The sequence below is a fragment of the Melanostigma gelatinosum genome, assembly GCF_949748355.1.
Source record: "Melanostigma gelatinosum genome assembly, chromosome: 8".
NCBI classification, from domain to species: domain Eukaryota; kingdom Metazoa; phylum Chordata; class Actinopteri; order Perciformes; family Zoarcidae; genus Melanostigma; species Melanostigma gelatinosum.
Genome location: NC_136641.1, coordinates 11,999,669 through 12,018,364, shown reverse-complemented (window position 1 = coordinate 12,018,364; position 18,696 = coordinate 11,999,669). Strand labels below are relative to the sequence as shown.

The following is an 18,696-nucleotide window of genomic DNA, read 5'->3' as shown; positions in this document are numbered from 1 at the left end:
CTATAGCTCAAGTGTTGTTCACTTCATTTGACCCCCCCAGTTACCTTTTTTTAACCCCAAAACAAACTTTCTTCATTATTAGAACTTTACACAATGAACCGTAGACGTGTATTGACGTTAAATCCAGTAAAGCCGGTTTGTAAACTACAAAAAATCAAAGCAGATCCACAACATCATAACCCGGCGAGAGCAAATCTAAAAGCTTTGGTCAACGTTTCCCTGGAAATGCTGGGTTGTTTGGTTATAGTAGTGACTCATACAGAGAAGAACACAATAGTTTCGGATTATTCTGATTCTGTCACGCAGGATCTGTTGCCCAAATGAGAGCTCTCCATTTGTGGAAGGAGCCTGAGGGCATGGTTTCTTTTCTTCTTGGTGCTACCCACAAGTGACAAGATGTTAGACTTCCTGCACAAATGACACCGACCTGATACGTTACGGGAAGATCTCTATCAGTCGCTCTTTCTATATGTCTCTTTTCCTCAATGTCTCCCGATATTTCTGCCCCTGCCGTCACCGTGTGTGTTTATTTGTGTGCACTGTGTTCCCACTGTTTCTGCTGAGCCCCGCTCTCTCCTAAGATAAGATACGATCTTGATAAGAGATCTAGATAGCATTCAGCTACATAAAACAATTTCCTTACTCCTCTGGGGACATTAAACCATTTCCCCTTTGTCCGGAAAATGTAGAAAAACAAGCAACCCAAGAATGCACATGAGAGTGGCTCCCGCTTATCAGCACCTTTTCCACCTCATCAGCTGGCCTTTCCAGATGCTATCAATGAGCAGGTGATTTTGGTGCAGCCAAAAAGTTCTGCATTGCAGAGGCATCCTGCGAACCACTAAATACAGATCGTGGTGTAGTATCTTTCCATTGTAATGAGCTTTTCTGCACAGCTACCCTGACTGCTGTAAGCAGAAACTACTATAAATACAAAACAGTGTCCTTCCTAAAGTAAAAAAAACAGCTTTTTAGTATTGAAATAATATTAACATAATATCCCATATGAGTGATGCTTGTTAAATGTATTCTTGAAGATAAGTTGATGATGAACACACACACAAATGCAGATTCGTATTTCTGCATGCTCCTCACGTAACAGTTTCCTGTGGGACCAGGCAATGATTAATTAATGAAGCTTATCTTTAGGGGAAAAACTAAATTACATCTCTTAGTCCACGGCTGTCTGTCAGAATCTTTTAGCAATTTCATGAGACACAGAAGTAAAGTTATGCAGACGCGGGACAATGTGAGCTTGAGTAAAACTCCTTTTTATGTAGATAACCGTACACCTACAACATACACGTACACCTTACCTATTAATGTTCCAGTTTGGTCATCATTTACACTGAGAGACTACTGGAACAGAAAACGAAAAGAGCGACATACATGTACTTCCTAAATTATACTACTAATCGTCAGTGCAGTAAGATAACACACTTACTCTTTTTGAGACACTTCTTTAGTATTTTCATGGTGCGATAGTTTTTTGTCCAATGCTTTTAGATGACAACACAAAAACGCTTTAGAGAAGCAGTTTGTAACAGTGACGTAATGGATAGATTTTCTGTCGTGTTCTGTTCCCCACCACAGCCGGATTCTGTTTCTATTGTTGCCGGGCAACAGATACCATCCCAGTAAATACTCAAGTCTTGACTGTTATTGCTTGGCAACAAAATTGCACCCCAGTAAGTAAAACATGAAATAAGCGAAGGCTTAAAATCGACTGGACACATACAGACCTCAGCGCTGCAACTTTGTGCATGCAGGCTGAAGTTGAATGCGGTGACGTGGCTGCAAAAGGCCTGCTGCAATAAAGCGCTGATCCCAATCCCCACTGTTATGTCTCCATTCATATGCTAATCCACACCCACTAATGACTGATCCTCAGTGTGCCAGTGGGTCCCAATTCACTCCACTGACCAGCAGACACATTCAAGACCCCCAGAGACATCATTGATGTGATTTATAGACAGATGTGAGTCACATTTACAACTTACATCCACATGTTTGGAGCTTAACTCGCAATAAACCAGTAACCGATGAATAAACCATTTCTACGATTATGTTTTTCATTGTTTAGCTGTTGTTCCTTATGGCTTTCTGCTCGTATAGGTATTTTTACACCTCCTGACATTAGTCTCATGTTTTACGACAAAGACTCACATTTCCATGCCTTTGTTCATCATCTGTGACGCAAAAAACTTCAAATCTGGTCCTCGTCTCAGTTGTTTTTTTTAAAAGTCTCTCCTGCCAGGCTGCTGACGGCGCTGTCAGCCGAAGAGTCAATCACACCGGACAGCAGCGGAGAAGGTTCTACCGTCGGCTGGGTCAGAAGTAGTTTAGCTGACTTCACTGCCAGTCATCACTGGGAGCTGAGAGCTTCAGAGCAACAGACTCCAACCACGCTGTCTCACGCCTCATGCTGCTGTCGCTTTCCATTATCCCTCTCTTCCTCCGTCACTATTTTGAGAAGTTTGTAAAGTTTACAGCCTGCCATGCTGTTGACCCTGCATTGCTCTTTATTCAATGACGCAACCAAAAAAAAAAAAGGTTTTGGGGGGCAGCCCTAGGTGAATGTGGATACCAACATACAGTGTGCAGGTTTACTGTCAGGATACATACTCATGAGAAAAGGCTGAGATAAGATATATAGATGGATAAAAACAAATCCACTTACACGATGAATGCCATTAATGAACATCAAGTGACTTTGGGATTATTGTCCCCTATTGTCTGTGTGTGTGTGTGTGTGTGTGTGTGTGTGTGTGTGTGTGTGTGTGTGTGTGTGTGTGCGTGTGAATGAGTGTGCAGTATGCATGTGTCTTTCCCTGCCCTCCCCTGTGACTAATGTATCATATGCAGCAGCAGGGTCGTCTATAAATAACAACACGATGTTTATTCACTGAGCGGGAGGGGTGACTTGTGTCTGGGCAGATGGATGAATGGGGGGGGGGGATGTGTGTGTGCGTGTTGTTCCCCATCCTCTTGTTTACATACTGTAGCGGACGGTCAGTTAGGTTTTATTTGAGACCACAGTGCGGGCTTCAATATTAAGCTCACACACACACACACTGGGTGCCTGAGGCAACGGCAACAATGCGCAGCAGTTGCGCGCTGCCCTGTGCAGCGTGGTGGCCGATCTGTGCTCACCACATGCAGGATGGGTCGGGGTCTCGCTTCACATAATCCTGAGAAACAATAACAACACAGCTGTACTGCCGAGTGAGTGGGCATGCTTTGACAGCCAAATATCAGATCATAGCTGAGGTTGAGTTGGGGTGTTGAACTGGGGCAGTTCCCTCAGCCCCGGTGCTCAAAGACAACCATTCAGAGTAGTTAATTATAAGTGCTTATTTTTACAACCAACAATTAAGAGCCTGCTGTCAAAACGTCGTTCCTGGATTGGATACTGAGAGCAGGAAAACTGACTTTTTTCCGCTCTAGCATTCAGTGATGTAGCAGTATTGTGTGTCCAGTTTGTCAACTAGTCCTGGGTTCAAGCCGCCTGCCCCGCCTAACGCCTCATTTCCACTCAATAGTTTGACTCGACACAACTCTTGGTAATTGGTACTCTTGGTATACAGTACATTTAAAAAAAAATTCCCCCAACTGCCCTTTAATCTGAGTCGAGTGAACAAAACAATTGCTGTTACCGTAGCTATTTAAAAATGCCGGGTTTGTAAAGGATGTCTCATGTCGCGCTAGTGTCAACTTTTAGTGTCGGTTCAGCTCGCTAGGAACCTCGACTGACGTAGTACCAAAAAGGACCAGGTACCATCTACAACTTTTGTTCATGGAAAACCAAAAAAAGGACGGTTCCAAGCAAGTTGAGTTGAGTAGAGCCGTGCCATGTTCAGTGGAAATGTAGCATCGGTGTCCAGACAGTTAATCTCTACCAGCTCTACGGATAATAGTGTGAAAATAATAATTAAAAACTATTATAAATGATATTTTTTTTCTTCTTAATTAAATCCTATATCACAGAAAAATACACAACCTATTATTTTGCACAGACATCTCAGCACTCAAATGTGGTTAAGTGTGTTCTTGAGTGCATAGATTTTGTTCTCCATGTGCTCTCAAATCCCCCTTTAAGGTTCAAAAATTAAAATAAATCTATATAGAAGTACCCCAAACGTTCTTAGTATAATGAGCCTCCTTTTGGTTTTGATCAATATAATCTGGGCTGCAACAAACCATTATTTTTATTATTTAGAAATCTCATGATGGATTTTTTTGATAGTCGTTTAGTCCTTAACACAAGTTCTCAGAACCCATCTAAATCTATAAATACTGATATTTAATTACCAATTATAAAAACGACCCATAAAGGCAGCAAATCCTCCCTTTTGAGAGGCTGGATCAAGCAGATGTTTGTCTGTTGGTTTGTTTTTTGCGACTGATCAACGAACTAATCCCTTAACTTGTGGTTACAATGGAAATCAAAATATAACGTCTTAATGGACTTTGTAACACATAGAACATTCCATTGGTTTGCAGGAGAAAATGCCTCGCTGTGATACTGTGAAGACAGCTTTGTTTGCAGAACGATTATTGTTGTTTTTTTCCTACAACTGCTTCTTTGTCAAACTAATGACTTCCTTCCCATTGTCAATGGGTTCATGGAGGGATGTACATGCAGTGCAAACAGACGGGAAAAGAGGAAAGGCTGCAGTGTTTCACTGAAGTCAGTGTTCATGGGCTTAGCCAAATGTCTTGTGTGTCTGTTCAGTCAAACACAATCCCTGAACCTCACAGCATTATCTCCTGAAGACAGCTGTGCTGAGGGACCTCTGACTTCCATGTGCTTATATGGTCTAGCTCACTCCTCCCCTCCCCCCGGCTTTCTCTGCAAATGGTACAGTCCATTTAAAAAGGTGCTTGTCATCTCTCAGTGCTCTGTGTCCTTTCAACAGTCAGCTGCAGGGAGCACATTTCACAGGGGCAGTGCTGGGTCTCTAACACATACACACACACATACACACACACACTTACACACACTCTCATGCTGTTACCGAACTCTCAGACACACACAGGCATGCTGTCACACTGACACAATCACACCACACATACACCGCCTCCAAAGACACACATTTCCCCTGAGCTGGACGCCTCTCTTTAAGGGAAAGGACAAACTGCTTTGAGGATTTAACTTGGCTTTTCCTATAAAGAGGGAGCGAGAACAGACAGAAAAAGGAGAAAGAGGAAGGATTCATTTGAGGACACCTTCCTTCACAGGAGATGTAGAACTTGTCAGCATGACACCTTGTCTGGATTCCCCTCTCCTCCTCAGGCAAAAATCCTGAAAATGATGGATGACAACAAGCAGTTGGCTCAGCGCATCGATGGGGCCATTCAGTCCGCCAGCCAGGAGGTGACCAACCTGCGGTCAGAGCTGAGCGCCACCAGCCGCAGACTGGCCGAGCTGGGGGCAACCGACTCTGCCAGCATGCTGGAGACCCTGCAACAAAACCACAACGGTAGGACGAGTCGCTCGCAGAGTAGATCGAGACTGTGTGCGCTCTGATGCAGCTGTGTTTAGTCTTGCTCCGTGTGCACGTGTGTTTAGGCGCGTAACGGATGAAAGAGTGAGTTGCCTCTATCCATGGGAGGAAGTGTGTGTTTGAAAGTAGGCGAGTGAGTTGAACAAAAGAGGTGAGGGGTTTCTGGTGGCTTGTGTCCACTCTTAGTTCTCCAACAAATCCTCTCTCATGTTGAATAATTAACCTCCTGAACCTTCAAGAGGGGGGGGGGGGGGGGGGGGGGGGGGGTAGTGCTGCTCTTCAGTAAGGGCAGAGTGGGTAAAGTTACAACCTCTTTTCACTCTCGGGCACTCTGTCTGCTGGTTCTCCTTTAATTGGGCAATGGATCTGTGTCTCTTGAGAAGGAAGGGAAAAGGGGGCTGGTTTTAGGGTTGCCGTGGGTTACTGTTACTGAGCGCTGTTTGAATGGCTGCCCAGTCCGTAGAATGCTGCATGTGTGTGTGTACGCGTTGCAGCTGCTCTGTTTGCCCTTTTCCAGCTTTTTGTAAACTGAGTTTGACGTGTAGATAGGTTACAGATGTGTGTTTTTTTTGTGTGTTTGTGTACATGCATTAGCCCGTGTGGTTGTGCGTGCCCATACTGTCATGTCCTTTCAGCTTCTGGCACACACACACATACTCTCACACGCTCGCTGTTTCCATAGCAGTCAGCTGGGACAGTGAGCTGTCTGATAGGATACGTTCCAGCTTGGCTTTGGCAGCACTCTGCTTTGAAACCACATGTCTGTCAGATACTTCCGAGATCAAGCTCAGTCAAAGGTCTGCTCTATTTCCTCTCCCACATTCACGAGGAAAAATGTCTATCTCTCCTGTCACATGACAGAGAGTCATTTAGTCCTCATTTGACCTCTGTAGTGTTTTTTTTTTACCCCTGACTAGCCTTACACAGTCAGGAAGAGTTTGGTCATGTGTCAGCATTGTTTTCAATGGACTGCCCCTGTCGCTTTGTTTTTCAGTTATTTCTTTCTGCGTGTGTGTATGTGTGTGTGTGTGTGTGTGTGTGCCTTGCGGTATCCCTTTAACCCCCGACACACGCTCACTCCCATGCTGTTTCCATAGCAGTGTGTGTGCCAGGGTGAGTGACGACAAGCATTCCTCTGGGAGGGTTTGGGCACTGATGTCATTGTCCCTTGTAGCTCGTTCTCTGCTCAGCTGAAATGATGCCTGAGATGTGCATGTTCAGTGTTGGAATCATGTTCATCTCTAGGGAAGATTCATGAAACTCACATAAATACCACACAGACTGCAGAAAAAACACGTTGTAGCTGGTCCATTCTTAAAATGTTTCTGAGGTGATGCACATTAAAGAAGCTGACGCTTGTCTGTAGATCTCTCTGGAGAGAACTACAGTGCTCCAGCTCCTTTTTTACAACATCAAAAATGATACACACACATGTCTTATTGATACTGAAGGTAATGGTTGCTGATTCCTGGCTTTGTTTGGCCTATATATCTTCCCACTGTCATTGTGTCTGTCAATCAGTCTTTCTTTTGTTTTTTTTCTTCGCTTCACGCCCGCTCACTGTCTGTTTCAACCCCCTTTCGCTCCTCCTAGCTGTTCTTTACAAGCCCGTGGTGTATAATAGAAACAGCTGGGGATAGGGGGATTAGGTAATTTATTACCAGTGGCCGTGTTGGGAAGGGAGGCGTGTGCTAAGGGTCGCTGGTTCCTTGCACAGCCGGCAGAGTGGGAGTCCTGAGGGAAGGCTGTGCCAGGGGTGCTACCTGGCACTTCACTACCAGCGGCACTAACGTTGCTAGCAGGCTTGCTTACCTTAATTGCATTTCTATTGCCTGGGGGGGGGGGGGGGGGGGTTCATTTGCATGTTACATTTGTCCCAAAGCAAATGTTAGGAATAAATGACAGTGCTTCATGTATTATCTTTCTCTGGTGGTCCATGGAGAGGTATATATGCTCTCAGTTGTTTCTAAAACACACACGGTATCCAGCCTCCACATCGCTTTCTCTGTCAAACATTTTACACCTTGTCTGTCTTCTGAGCGCACTGCTATCCTCATGTGGTAGTTCATGAGCTTGGCCCTGGAATTTAATGGACTACATTTAGCTTTGCTGTGGCACTATTGAGGCTGCTTTTATAGAGAAATGCTGAGCAGCCATAAAACTGGCTCAAAACTTATGCCGTTTTCATTTTCTCTTTGTGTATGGGAGAGAATGTCACGTCCAGCACCTCTTTGGAATTTGAAAGAATGAATGAGGAGCCCATTCTAGTGCTGCCATATTTCATTTTGAGTTTCAAGTTTTCAGTGATGGTTGTAGTGGACAAGAAGCTTTTTATTCAAATTGCAGATTCAGAATGAAATGTTCCAAACAGCTGATTGTGGAAAAAGTCTTCTATCTGCAGTCTCCAGCTTGTGTGTGACTCTCGTAGTCAAACCACAGTTACACACGCTAGATCCACTCTGGTTACCTTGATTAAATATGGCACAAACAACACAGAGCAAACGTCTGTGCTGTGGGTTTTTTTCCTTGTATTTTATACAGTTTTTGTGTTGTATGCCGAGTGTAGGAGATGGTGACCTCCCCAGAATACATGCCATATAGGTATAGGCCTGTGGCTACAATGAACCAACACTTACTTTATTTTACACTGAATGTTACCACGTTGGTGTCAGATTTAGACGGACGCACTTTGACAAATCTAAAACACAGTTCTCAGCCGTTTGACCAGCTGCACTTAGAAGTTTTCTGGAACTTTTTTCTTCTTCTCACAGTATTTATCAACCGTCTAAATGTACTCTGTTGTCATGTAGATGGCTCAGTTGTCTTGACGTGATCCAGCTGTTTAGTCACTGCTTTAAACCTGCTCGGTATACATGAAAATACAAATCAAATGTTATGTTCTCATTCTTTTCAATTCCATTTGAGTTTATCATGCTGCAATATCACTACAGGCTAATGAAGACTATTGTGTATAGAAACGTGTACAAGAATGATAATTATAATGGAAAGAGTGCTGCTGGTTGTGAATAATCCCTCAAGGTTTCGTGGCTCACCAACCTGCCTATTGGACATGAACCATCGGTACCTTGCTTGATTCAAACCAAGGACATTGTGGCTACATGTTTTGCAAATTATTTAGACTATGAGTCAGTGCTTAATTTACCATACACCGAATGCATTAGACAGCTCTTAGAAGTCTTAAAACCTACCAGTCAGCTGCTCTTTTGAATTATTGTCCCAGAAAAGCGGTGACGAGTGGAAGCGGGCAGTGTAAGTGTCCTACTTGATATACTTCTCTCGGGTTTAGCAACTGTGTTTACTTAGCCCTATACCGTTTTTCCGTACTTTGCAGAATGTCGCTGACTTCTCCAAAGCTTACTTTGGGTCTAAGTGTGAAAATGTGCTGATACTGTCGGTGTACGTTTTTTGGACAAAGCATTAAATATTTTTCTGCAGCCGATTGTATTCATACCACCTCTCTTGAGGGCTGATCATTTTTATTTATTCAGCATCCAAAGGTTATGAGAGAAGGTCAGTTCTATTGCATTTCATAACTCATCCATTCTTGTAGTTGAGAGTATTTGAGCTCAGCGTGGCTGGTCAAGCATTCACAGGCTTATTGACTGTCTGCCACTACCGGTATATTACTGCCTCAGCATAGAGGGCATGCATATCTGAACCTCATCAAAATGTTTTCCACGACATCTGGGTAATCATTTGAGTTAAAGACGAGATTTTATCCAGGTGATAACTAAACGTACAGAAATATATTAATCTTCGAGGAGAGGGGTTATCCAGGAGATTAAGAATGAGTTAGGCCTATTATACCATTTAGCATGGAGGATTTGCTGTCTCTACATCATGAATGAGCAGACAAGCTCTGCATGTTAAAATGCTACTGACACCACAGTTGTGTGTCGCTCTGTAATTCTGTTCACGAAAAGCCTCCTTGGTCATTGACACTAGATATTAAAAAGGATTAAGAATATCGGGAGGCTATTTGCTTAAAAAGTAGCTCCATTAGAGGTGAAGAGAAGAACAAAGGAGACATGACAAGACTACTCATGGCTTTTAATACTATTATCCAGGGCTTGAACTGGATTGAAAAAGGGTGCCATGCAGTTCTCTAGACGAGCATCTAGCGACGAACTTGACGTATTGGGTGTCGTGATTTGGTTTAGCCTCTATTCCACAAGCTCCTTAAGGTAGGACAGCCCACACCTCTCTCATACTAGCCCCACCGGCGGTCTCCAGGTCAATGCAGTATTGTGATGGCCGGTCATTCATCAATACTGCGCTTTGAAAGTGAAAGTGAGAGGCGATATTATTCTCCACCGGCTGTGTCAGAAGCCATTGGCATCTTACAACAGGAGAGGAGCAGCAAATATGTGCCTCCTCTCCTGCAGTACCAGACAGTTGGAAAACTGCTCCAGAAATGTCCAGTGACCCTCTGCTTTACTTGCTGTAGAACAAAAAACGCACACACTGCCTGCTCCAAGCATCGGCTTCCTTGGTATTTACTCGTCACATAAAAATGGCATTTCAGTGGAATTGCTTCGCTCTGTGATTGCAATTTCTACGCGTGCGTTCAGATCGTCTCTGCTAATCGGAGCTCCCATCATTCTGCGTACAGCGTTAACATTCAATTGTCAGTATATTAGAGGAACATTACTCGCTCTGTAAATGCTTTATTGACATCTAGAAGAGCTTTGACATTTGTATTCCTGCAGTGTGCTGCTGCATTCACACGTGCGTACACCGACACGTGTGATGTGAACTCCTAATTCCCACGAACACAGTCACATACACAGCTCCTACTAACTGCTACTGTACATGTAACACATAGCGATCAATTTAGTTCCACAACTAGTTTCTTAAACACCTACAGTATGTCATCCCGGTGCCACTATCTGCTAAACTGCTTTTAACATTTCATTTCCAAGTTGATATAAAATAAATAAAAATGCAGACTCTCAAAGGCACAACTGTTTTAAACGTTATTTCCTAACTTAAATATATGAAATAAAGACAGGATTTGCATAGTTTGAAAGACACTTTTATAGCTCAGCTATTGGAAAATGGAAAATCTTTTTAGAGAGAAGTTTGCTTAAATTTCTGAACACATCTTCAGATGCCAAAGTGCTGAACATTTGATCACTGCCTTTGCTGCATCAAGTCCCCGGGGCAAAACTATCATTCCCACCATTGTCTTCTTTTCATGGTTAAGTTGTTGTCCTGTCAAAATCCCAGCAGAGCCATTGAAGTGTTGAATATCTCCATTACAGGTTTTGCCAAGAATTGCATTTCCGGCTGTCTTTTGTCTGCTTAGACAACGTCTGGAAAACCTGACATTTTGAAACCTGCCATTAGCTTCGTACCCTTTTACACTCCCCTCTCATTGATTTGATGAAGAGGGATATGTGTGAAGCGGCTGTCACTCACAGAGGCATTTGGTGTAGAATGCCAGCTGGTGACTGAAAAACAAGGAAACAAAAAAAGACAGGAAAGATATAACCGGGCTAATGCAGTCATAAAAGGCTGCAGTGAATTATCTCAAGCTGTGAAAAAGCTACCAAATCTCATGCGTGTTTTTTTGTTGATGGAGATTGAGTCCCTCTCTGTCAATGGCATTGAGAGACTTAATGACTTGTGTGAGGCAAAATGATAGTCCTCTTCAGGTTTCCTGTTTATGGACATCACGTTTTATGGACATTTGTTCGACTAAGTTACCCAACAGATGGTTACTCATCAAAGCAGTCTTGAAAAGTGCAACAAAAATTGCGAATGCCACAATTGCCTTTGGCAAACTTCATCTCAGCTCCTCTGCCGGCGTCGACTGCAGTAACTTTCCTAATGAATCCCAAGTTTAGAAGCATTTGCCACCCACATAAGGTCGTATTTCAAAGGGAACGACCCATGTCGGTATAATTAATGAGGCTGAAACCTGAACATGTGGTTGAAGGCAGTAATTACTTGCCTATAAAGCATGTTAATGATGAGTGATGTTAGTCTGTAACCATATGCTTAAAGGTCATTCATTTACATACACACGTAGTCGGTGTGAGAACCTTGTGAATTTGATTGATTATCACTTAGCATAATGTTAATACGTCATGGGCTGCCTCTGTTGTGTACGTTTACTATATCCTGGGTATTCACAGTGCTGCCCCACTCACACACACACACACACACACACACATACACACACACACACACACACATACACACACACACACACACACACACACACACACACACACACACACACACACACACACACACCTCTCTGTGGCCTTGTCATAAGTTATTGAGCAGAGGGGGAATGTGTTTTCCAGACAGTCATCAGCTATCAACAGGCCTTGACACACTAGCAGTGGCTTTGTTTGACACTTCAATTCTAACACTAATGAACTTGCACCTTTACCACCACACACACACACACACACACACACACATATTATATATTCTCTACCTGAATAGACAATTTGATGCCCTTCACAGCATTTGGGTAGGTCAGGTCTGTAGTGCATATTTGGTGTTTTGGGTTGGTCACAGTTTGCATTAATGAGTTTGAGTGGCTCTCGGGTATGTAGATTCCTGTTGCCCTCTGTCCTTCAGCCTGCTTTTCCTGAAAACTGATGCTAACGGCACTCTCACGCACGGCGGCAGATGGCGAGTGTGCTTGGTAATCGGTGACATTGCACATATTCACATGCCATGAAGTGCAAATGCTGAGCTGTTTCATGCAAAACTGTGGAAGTAGAGGGCGAGAGAGAGAGAGAGAGAGAGAGAGAGAGAGTGGAAAAAGTGCTTTAGCACAGCATTACAGCAGTACAACAAATTGTACTTTTCCAACAGAAAGACATTTCAGAGAGATCCACTATATTCTGTCGCTCCATGAAGGTAATGGATTGTGCACCATGTGGATAGACTACTGTTAACAATGATTAAAACTCATTTATTTGATGGAAAGCTTCATTAGTGGGTGATGGTGGGCGGTGGGCACCATTGTTTTTATACTGCATCCACTAAGACCCCCATTAGTCTCCAGATGGCCTTCATTTGATATGTTTTGCCACAGGGCCCAGCTCATATTAGAACAAACTTGTTCCTCCAGAAAATCATTCGTAACCGTATCGTTGCCAGTGATCCAGTGAATATAATGAGAAATAAGAGCAGCTGTATCTATGCACGTCTGTACTGCGATTACATCGGATGGGACTCCGGTGTAGAAATCTTCTCAGTGGAAGCCGATAGGTCTGCTCCAGAGAATGCCTCCTAATAGCCCGAGATAGGAGATGAGGAAAGTGTGTGCTCGTCAGGCTCGGAGGCCCCCAGTGTTTTTTGAATGATTTGATGTGACGGGGACCGGGGAGGAGGGGGGCCTCTTTAGGGCTTCCTATGATTTCTGTCGGCAATTATTCACAATGAGGTGCAGTGAGACGATCGGCTGTGGCAGTAGCAATGCTGACATGACATTATCTCTGTTCGTCTCACATTTCGGGAAGTGGTAGATTGGAATGTTGTGAGTTTTTTGCCTATTTCTGTCCTCTGTTCCGTTCTCTGCGAGGCCGATGCCGTGCTGTTTGAATCGCTACAAAGAGCTGCAGCACTCTGTGCAGACGCTGTAACTATTGACGTCATCCTTACACTTTATTTCTCTGCAGGTCTCACAGTAGAGTTTTCAAAAAAGGACTTGATTTGATTGTTTGGCGTAATAATTCCTTTATCCCAGTGGGACATCAAAAGAAACATTACTAAGCATGAAATGTAAATGCTCCATTTATGCCACAGTGCATCACTGTACCGTAAATGAAATAATGAAACAGTTTTTTAATTTTCATGGAAAGTATGTTGATCTTCTACTTCTACAACAGAGTGTTATTTTTAGATCTCAGCCGGGGGGGTGCATGGTGTGTGCAACCCAAGATGATTCGGGTATTTTGGGTGTAGGTAAAGCCGAATAGAATTACTGCATAGCTCTGCAGAGAGCATTGCCTCGCCTCGGAGCATTTTCAGACATATGTACTGGTCCTGGGTCGGATTTCTCCGTTTAGGAGCCAACAAACAGAGTGGGCCTTCGGATCAGGGATTCTCTATAGCCTTCACTCGTGTGTCAAACGGCTTCCACCAGCTCACAAGGACCAGTCAAGGGAGCTGCTAGGGTGTTTTCAAAAATATTTTGGAGACATTGCCTTGAAATTGCTACATCGCTCTTGGATAAGTGCACGGGCTGTTATGTTCTTCGGCTAAACCAATGACGATCAATGTTTAAAGACACGGATCAGTGGGAGTGTAGAGGTACTGATGTACAGCAGACACTAACGTAGCTGTTCAAGTCGTAAACACTCCCCTCCACAATTTTTACTTGACATGCTGCTTGGAATGAAGCCCTGAAATGTTGTTGATGGTGTTGAGTCTAAATACGTTCACTATTGAGGTATACCAATAACAGTTTCCGTCTTCTGTTGATGCATTTCCTTTCATAGGCACTAGACGGGTTGTCTTTAGGGCGGCTGTGGCTTTAAGGCCTGTCATTACTACAAGAGAGCTTTTGTGATTGCAGTCGTCTTGTACTTTCTTGTTCATACTTTAGGCCACAACAACGTTAAAAGTTAGTGATTGCTTTACTTACTTTTGCTGAAAAGTATATTTGAAACGAGATGTGGCATGACTAAGAAGAGAGTGCCTTCACCGTTTCATTATCTTGTCTCGCAGCTGTCTAGGTAAGGCCTGCTTCAAAGTTTTCACATGATGAATCAAAATTAAGTTTGGGACATTTTCTGCTTTGAGATCCCAGGTGTACCCATAATGCAATATGTCCTTTTGTTTGGAAGATACAAAATATTGACAAACAACATAAATTGGCTAAGGCACAGATTCACAAAGCCGCTTTTCTTTCTTATCTATTCCTTGTTGACTTCCCTTCTAATTATCACATCAACAATCGGCATACACAGACATAATGCCGTTTGTTCAAGTCTGTTAGTCGGGCCTGGCGGTTGCGAGTATGAGTTATCGTTCAGCCCACAATGGTCCATCTATCAGCATGCAGGCTGTCCACCCAGCTGATGCCTGCTGGGTTGGAGAGGCAGATTGGGCAAGCCTGGGTGTCACAGTGGGGGCAGGTGGGCCCCCGTGATCAGGTACTGTAATGCCCACTGGCACAGACGGGGCCGCCTCAGAGCCGCGACATGGGGACGGGACGTGTGACGGAGGAGAGAGACGGAGGCATCTTGAGCCATACGTATGCCAAACCTGACAAATTGGATAAAGCCACTGGTGGATAGCGAGGCCAGTGCCAGTGTGAGGCTGGCATATGAAGAGGACTGGCACTGTGGGCGGAGTGGGCAGAGAGCGGGAGGGGTGGAGAGCAGATGTGTGTGTCATCACAACCCTGGCATCATGCTGAAGGAGAGGAAGCATTACTTATGTTAATGTGGGTAAACAGACGGGTACACACAATACACAGAACAATAAGTGATCTCGGTATGTGCTTATGAGAGAGTAGAGAGAGAGGACCTGCCCTTTTAGAAAAAGGCCAAAAAATAAATCCTGCCGAGGGTGCTTTTTTCTCACGTACACAGTGTCTATCTGGGGATAGTTTTCATCCTCCACCTCATTCGTTTTTTCACGTGTCATAGACCACATTTTTTGCCTTTCTGCTCCTATTACCTAGTAGGAAGAATGACTTGAAAGTCATATTTTATCTGCTGATGCATTTGTGCCCACAGAGTTTCTTGCAGGGTCAGGTTAGCTGCAGTGTTTTTTCCATCAGAATAACAGCGTTGCCTGAAAGTAGTGGAAGTGTAATCTTTACTACATTACTATAGAAACATGCTCGTCGTAGTAAATTGGAAACACCGAATTGCCTCAATTGGATGCGGTATAATTAGTGTCATGCTGTTATTAAATTGTATACGCTGAAAACGTTTTTTTTTATGCTGACATGCAAGCGGGTCAAAGCTAAACTACATATGTCTACTCTATTCTCTTGTGAATTCCCTTTTTTAATTATTTCTTCGAAGAAGGGTTCTTCAGAAGCAGGGGGTTCTGCCACCTGACAAATACAGGGTAAATGTTGGCTGTAGCAGGTAAGAATTTTAGGTCAAATGCCAGCGTGGGAGATAATAGAAATATATATTTAAATCAAAAACAGCAATTCCTATGTTAGAAATAGTCAGGGATTAAGGTTACGCGATACGTTCCATATTTGTACTGTCTGGTACCGCTGTTTACTATTCTAAAGTGTTCTACATAGATTTCAGAAGTGGCAAACAAAAAAAATGTAATGGCTGAAATGTTCAGTGACCTGCTCACACTGGCAGGTGAGGAAACAACTTAATTTCAGACCCTGCTCGAATGATTCTCAAATGTGAACTTTACTTGTAAAAAAACAAAACCCTGTGACTCTCACTAATGGCTCAGTTATTACCAGGCAATCAAGAATTAAAGTTCACTTATCATACCAGTAAAAACAGGTGGCTAACAGCCAATAAAATTGCAGGTGTGCAATGAGTATATTGCATCATTACATCAGACCTCCATTCGCGAACTGAAGCTAAATTTCTCATTTACACTAATGTTTGGGATTAACACAAATGTTTCTCCTGAGTTGCAAAGACTAACCTTTCCATGTCAAACAAAGGCGGGGTCTTAGTAGTCATGTCCACAGATGGAGAACCGTATTTGCCTTTACCCACTTAAGGATCCAGATCGGGATCTGGATCTGCTATCACCGACTCTCGTTTTATTCTGTAATGAAAACATTAAACGGTGAGTAAAAACATATTAGATGCCATTTTGAAAGCAATCGGCCATTTCTCTGCAATGTTAATCCTATTCAACTGCCATTGATTATCTGAAGTATATGTAGATGCATGCAATGTGAATGGCCTCCCAGACTCAACAAGCAAGGGTGTTGGTTTAGGATCGATGCATTATTGAGCCTACACGACCCTTTATCTGTGGACCACATGACCTCCAACTGAGGATGAGATGTGCTAGTCATTAGAAAGTGTTCGATGCATCACCGTGCCTGATTAAGGCCTATTGAATCTTTGTCAGTAGGACGCTAGGCAGATGCCTGATCAATGGGCAGGGGAAAAGGGGAGCAGAAGAGTCACTCTACCAAATGTTTCTTTTGTAAGCAGTCGCCTAAAGGAAGCCCCGAACCTTCACTCTTTCATCCATTGTTTACACCAGGCCGACTGAAAAAGATGGAAATGTGTTCACGTTTTTTTTTTATGTTCTCAGTGATCTATGACATATTTGAGACGATTGCCATTTGAACTTTATTGCTGATGTTGTTTTCTTGTCTTCTTGGTTTTCTATAATTTTATGCTGCTTGGGGTTGGCTGTGGCTCAGTGGGTAGTGCGTGGTCCTTTAACTAGAAGGTTGGCAGTTTGATCCCTGGCTCCTACTGTTGGCATGTCAGAGTGTCCTTTAGTAAGACACTGAACCCAAAGTTGTTTCTGGGGCTCTTTACAGCCGCTCACTGCTCCTAAATGCTAGGATGGGTTAAATGTAGAGGTCAAATTGCATGTATGTACCTTTATACATATATATATGACAATTAAAAGCTTTCTAGGTTTCTAGGTAAACTATGACTCACCTGATGTAGTCTTCCATTGGCCACATATCTCAGATGGCATTCTCATCTATTTTGCAAGGGCACCGTTTGCTGCATCCTGTGCTTTGTGCCACCTAAGAATATTATAATTGGTTTAAAGAAATACAAACAAGCCAGACCTTTTTTTCTCTCCCTTTACCAGAATTACAATGTGTGGAGCCAGACCTTGCTTTAGCGCTGACACATCGCTGTGGAGATGGCCTAGACCTGGCTTTGCGAGACTATACCTGAACTAATGTTGCAGAGAGACATTCATAAAGCGGAAAATGACTTGCTGAAACATCAAGCCATGAAAAAGTCTCGTACTGCAGGAAGAAGCCTCTAAAATGTTGTGGCAAGTCGTATTTGTATTTTAGAAGTTGCTTCTTGTCTGAGACATAACAACGAGACAGGTACCGCCAGCTGCTGTCAGTCTAGAAGTACTCGTGGCACTCCATCTCTCTCGAGCGAAGAGGCTTTGTATGTATTTCCCATCCAAACAAGGAGAGTTCAGCCAGAGTTCAAAATGAAGTTGAGAGGGAGAGCGAGATGCTTCCCCCCGTCAGTTACTCCTAACCTTCTGGGTCTGACTCCTCTGGCAAGAGAAGTGTTTGGTTTGACAACTGGGGAATTCAGTCGAATATTCATCACTTTCTGACCTCACCTGTTTTGATTTGAGTGAAATGTTCACCACATCTTAACCTACATGAGTATCTACAGAAGATAATGGCATGATCAACAGAATGACCAAACATTCAGGATACAGGGGGCCTCAATGTTGACTCACATTAAACACCATCCCACCTAAAGTTACATTTATCTTCCTCAAAAGTAAACATATCAGTTTTGGCTTTCTGACCAATGGAAAGCTAACAAACAGGGGTTGTACATGTATAGTCATTAACCTGGCCGACCATTACCACGTTGAACGATAATCTTGTCATATCTACTTCTGATGGAGATACCTGGATATATTTCTCTTTACCTTTACCAATTGAAAGTGAAAGGAGGTGAAGCGTTCACAGCTGTCAGACCGTAAATGTACCCGTCAGTTCAACTGCTGTAGAGAAGTCCTAATGCCTTGAGGGATGTTTTGATCCCAAAACTACCACTGCATTCTTAATCGCAGTAAAAAAATTGTTCTGTTGTTATAATAAAGAGTAGCTTTAGACTGCAGGGTATCATGTTGAGGGTATGTGCCTGTCTCTATGTTCCCTCCTATTATGTCTTGTTATTGCAAGAATATCCCAGAGATTGATGTCTGCGCCTATCTGGATCCAACCCACTAAGCTGCTTATATTAGAGTTTAAATCTTTTTTAGATTGCCAAACAACATCTTGGCTCTCGTTCCACAATCCGTAATCGACACAAACTTTGGATGCTCCAAAATCCACTGATGGATCGCCAAAAACCCTCAACTTTATAATGTCCTATAATTCTGCAGCTTGTAATGCGATCAATGTTTTCCCCCTTTGAATATCCGACCTGAGAGGGCGGATGGATAGGCGGCTGGATAGCGGTTGGATAGGCGGCTCTCTGTGGCGGGTGAAACGGTATGTGAGGAGGAATAAAGTCTA

The 18,696-nt window shown here is 43.3% G+C and overlaps 1 protein-coding gene across 5 annotated transcripts in view; it reads left to right on the top strand.

Annotated features, from left to right (window-relative positions):
• The first annotated feature begins 4,943 nt into the window (after window positions 1-4,943).
• Window positions 4,944-18,696, top strand: part of kazna (kazrin, periplakin interacting protein a) — a 108,821-nt gene continuing 95,068 nt past the window's right edge. For all 5 annotated transcript variants that reach the window (XM_079273419.1, XM_079273421.1, XM_079273420.1 and 2 more), the window contains exon 1: window positions 4,944-5,483. In XM_079273419.1, coding sequence (XP_079129545.1) covers window positions 5,312-5,483 — 172 coding nt within the window. In that variant the 5' untranslated portion in view covers window positions 4,944-5,311. The remainder of the gene's footprint in view (window positions 5,484-18,696) is intronic.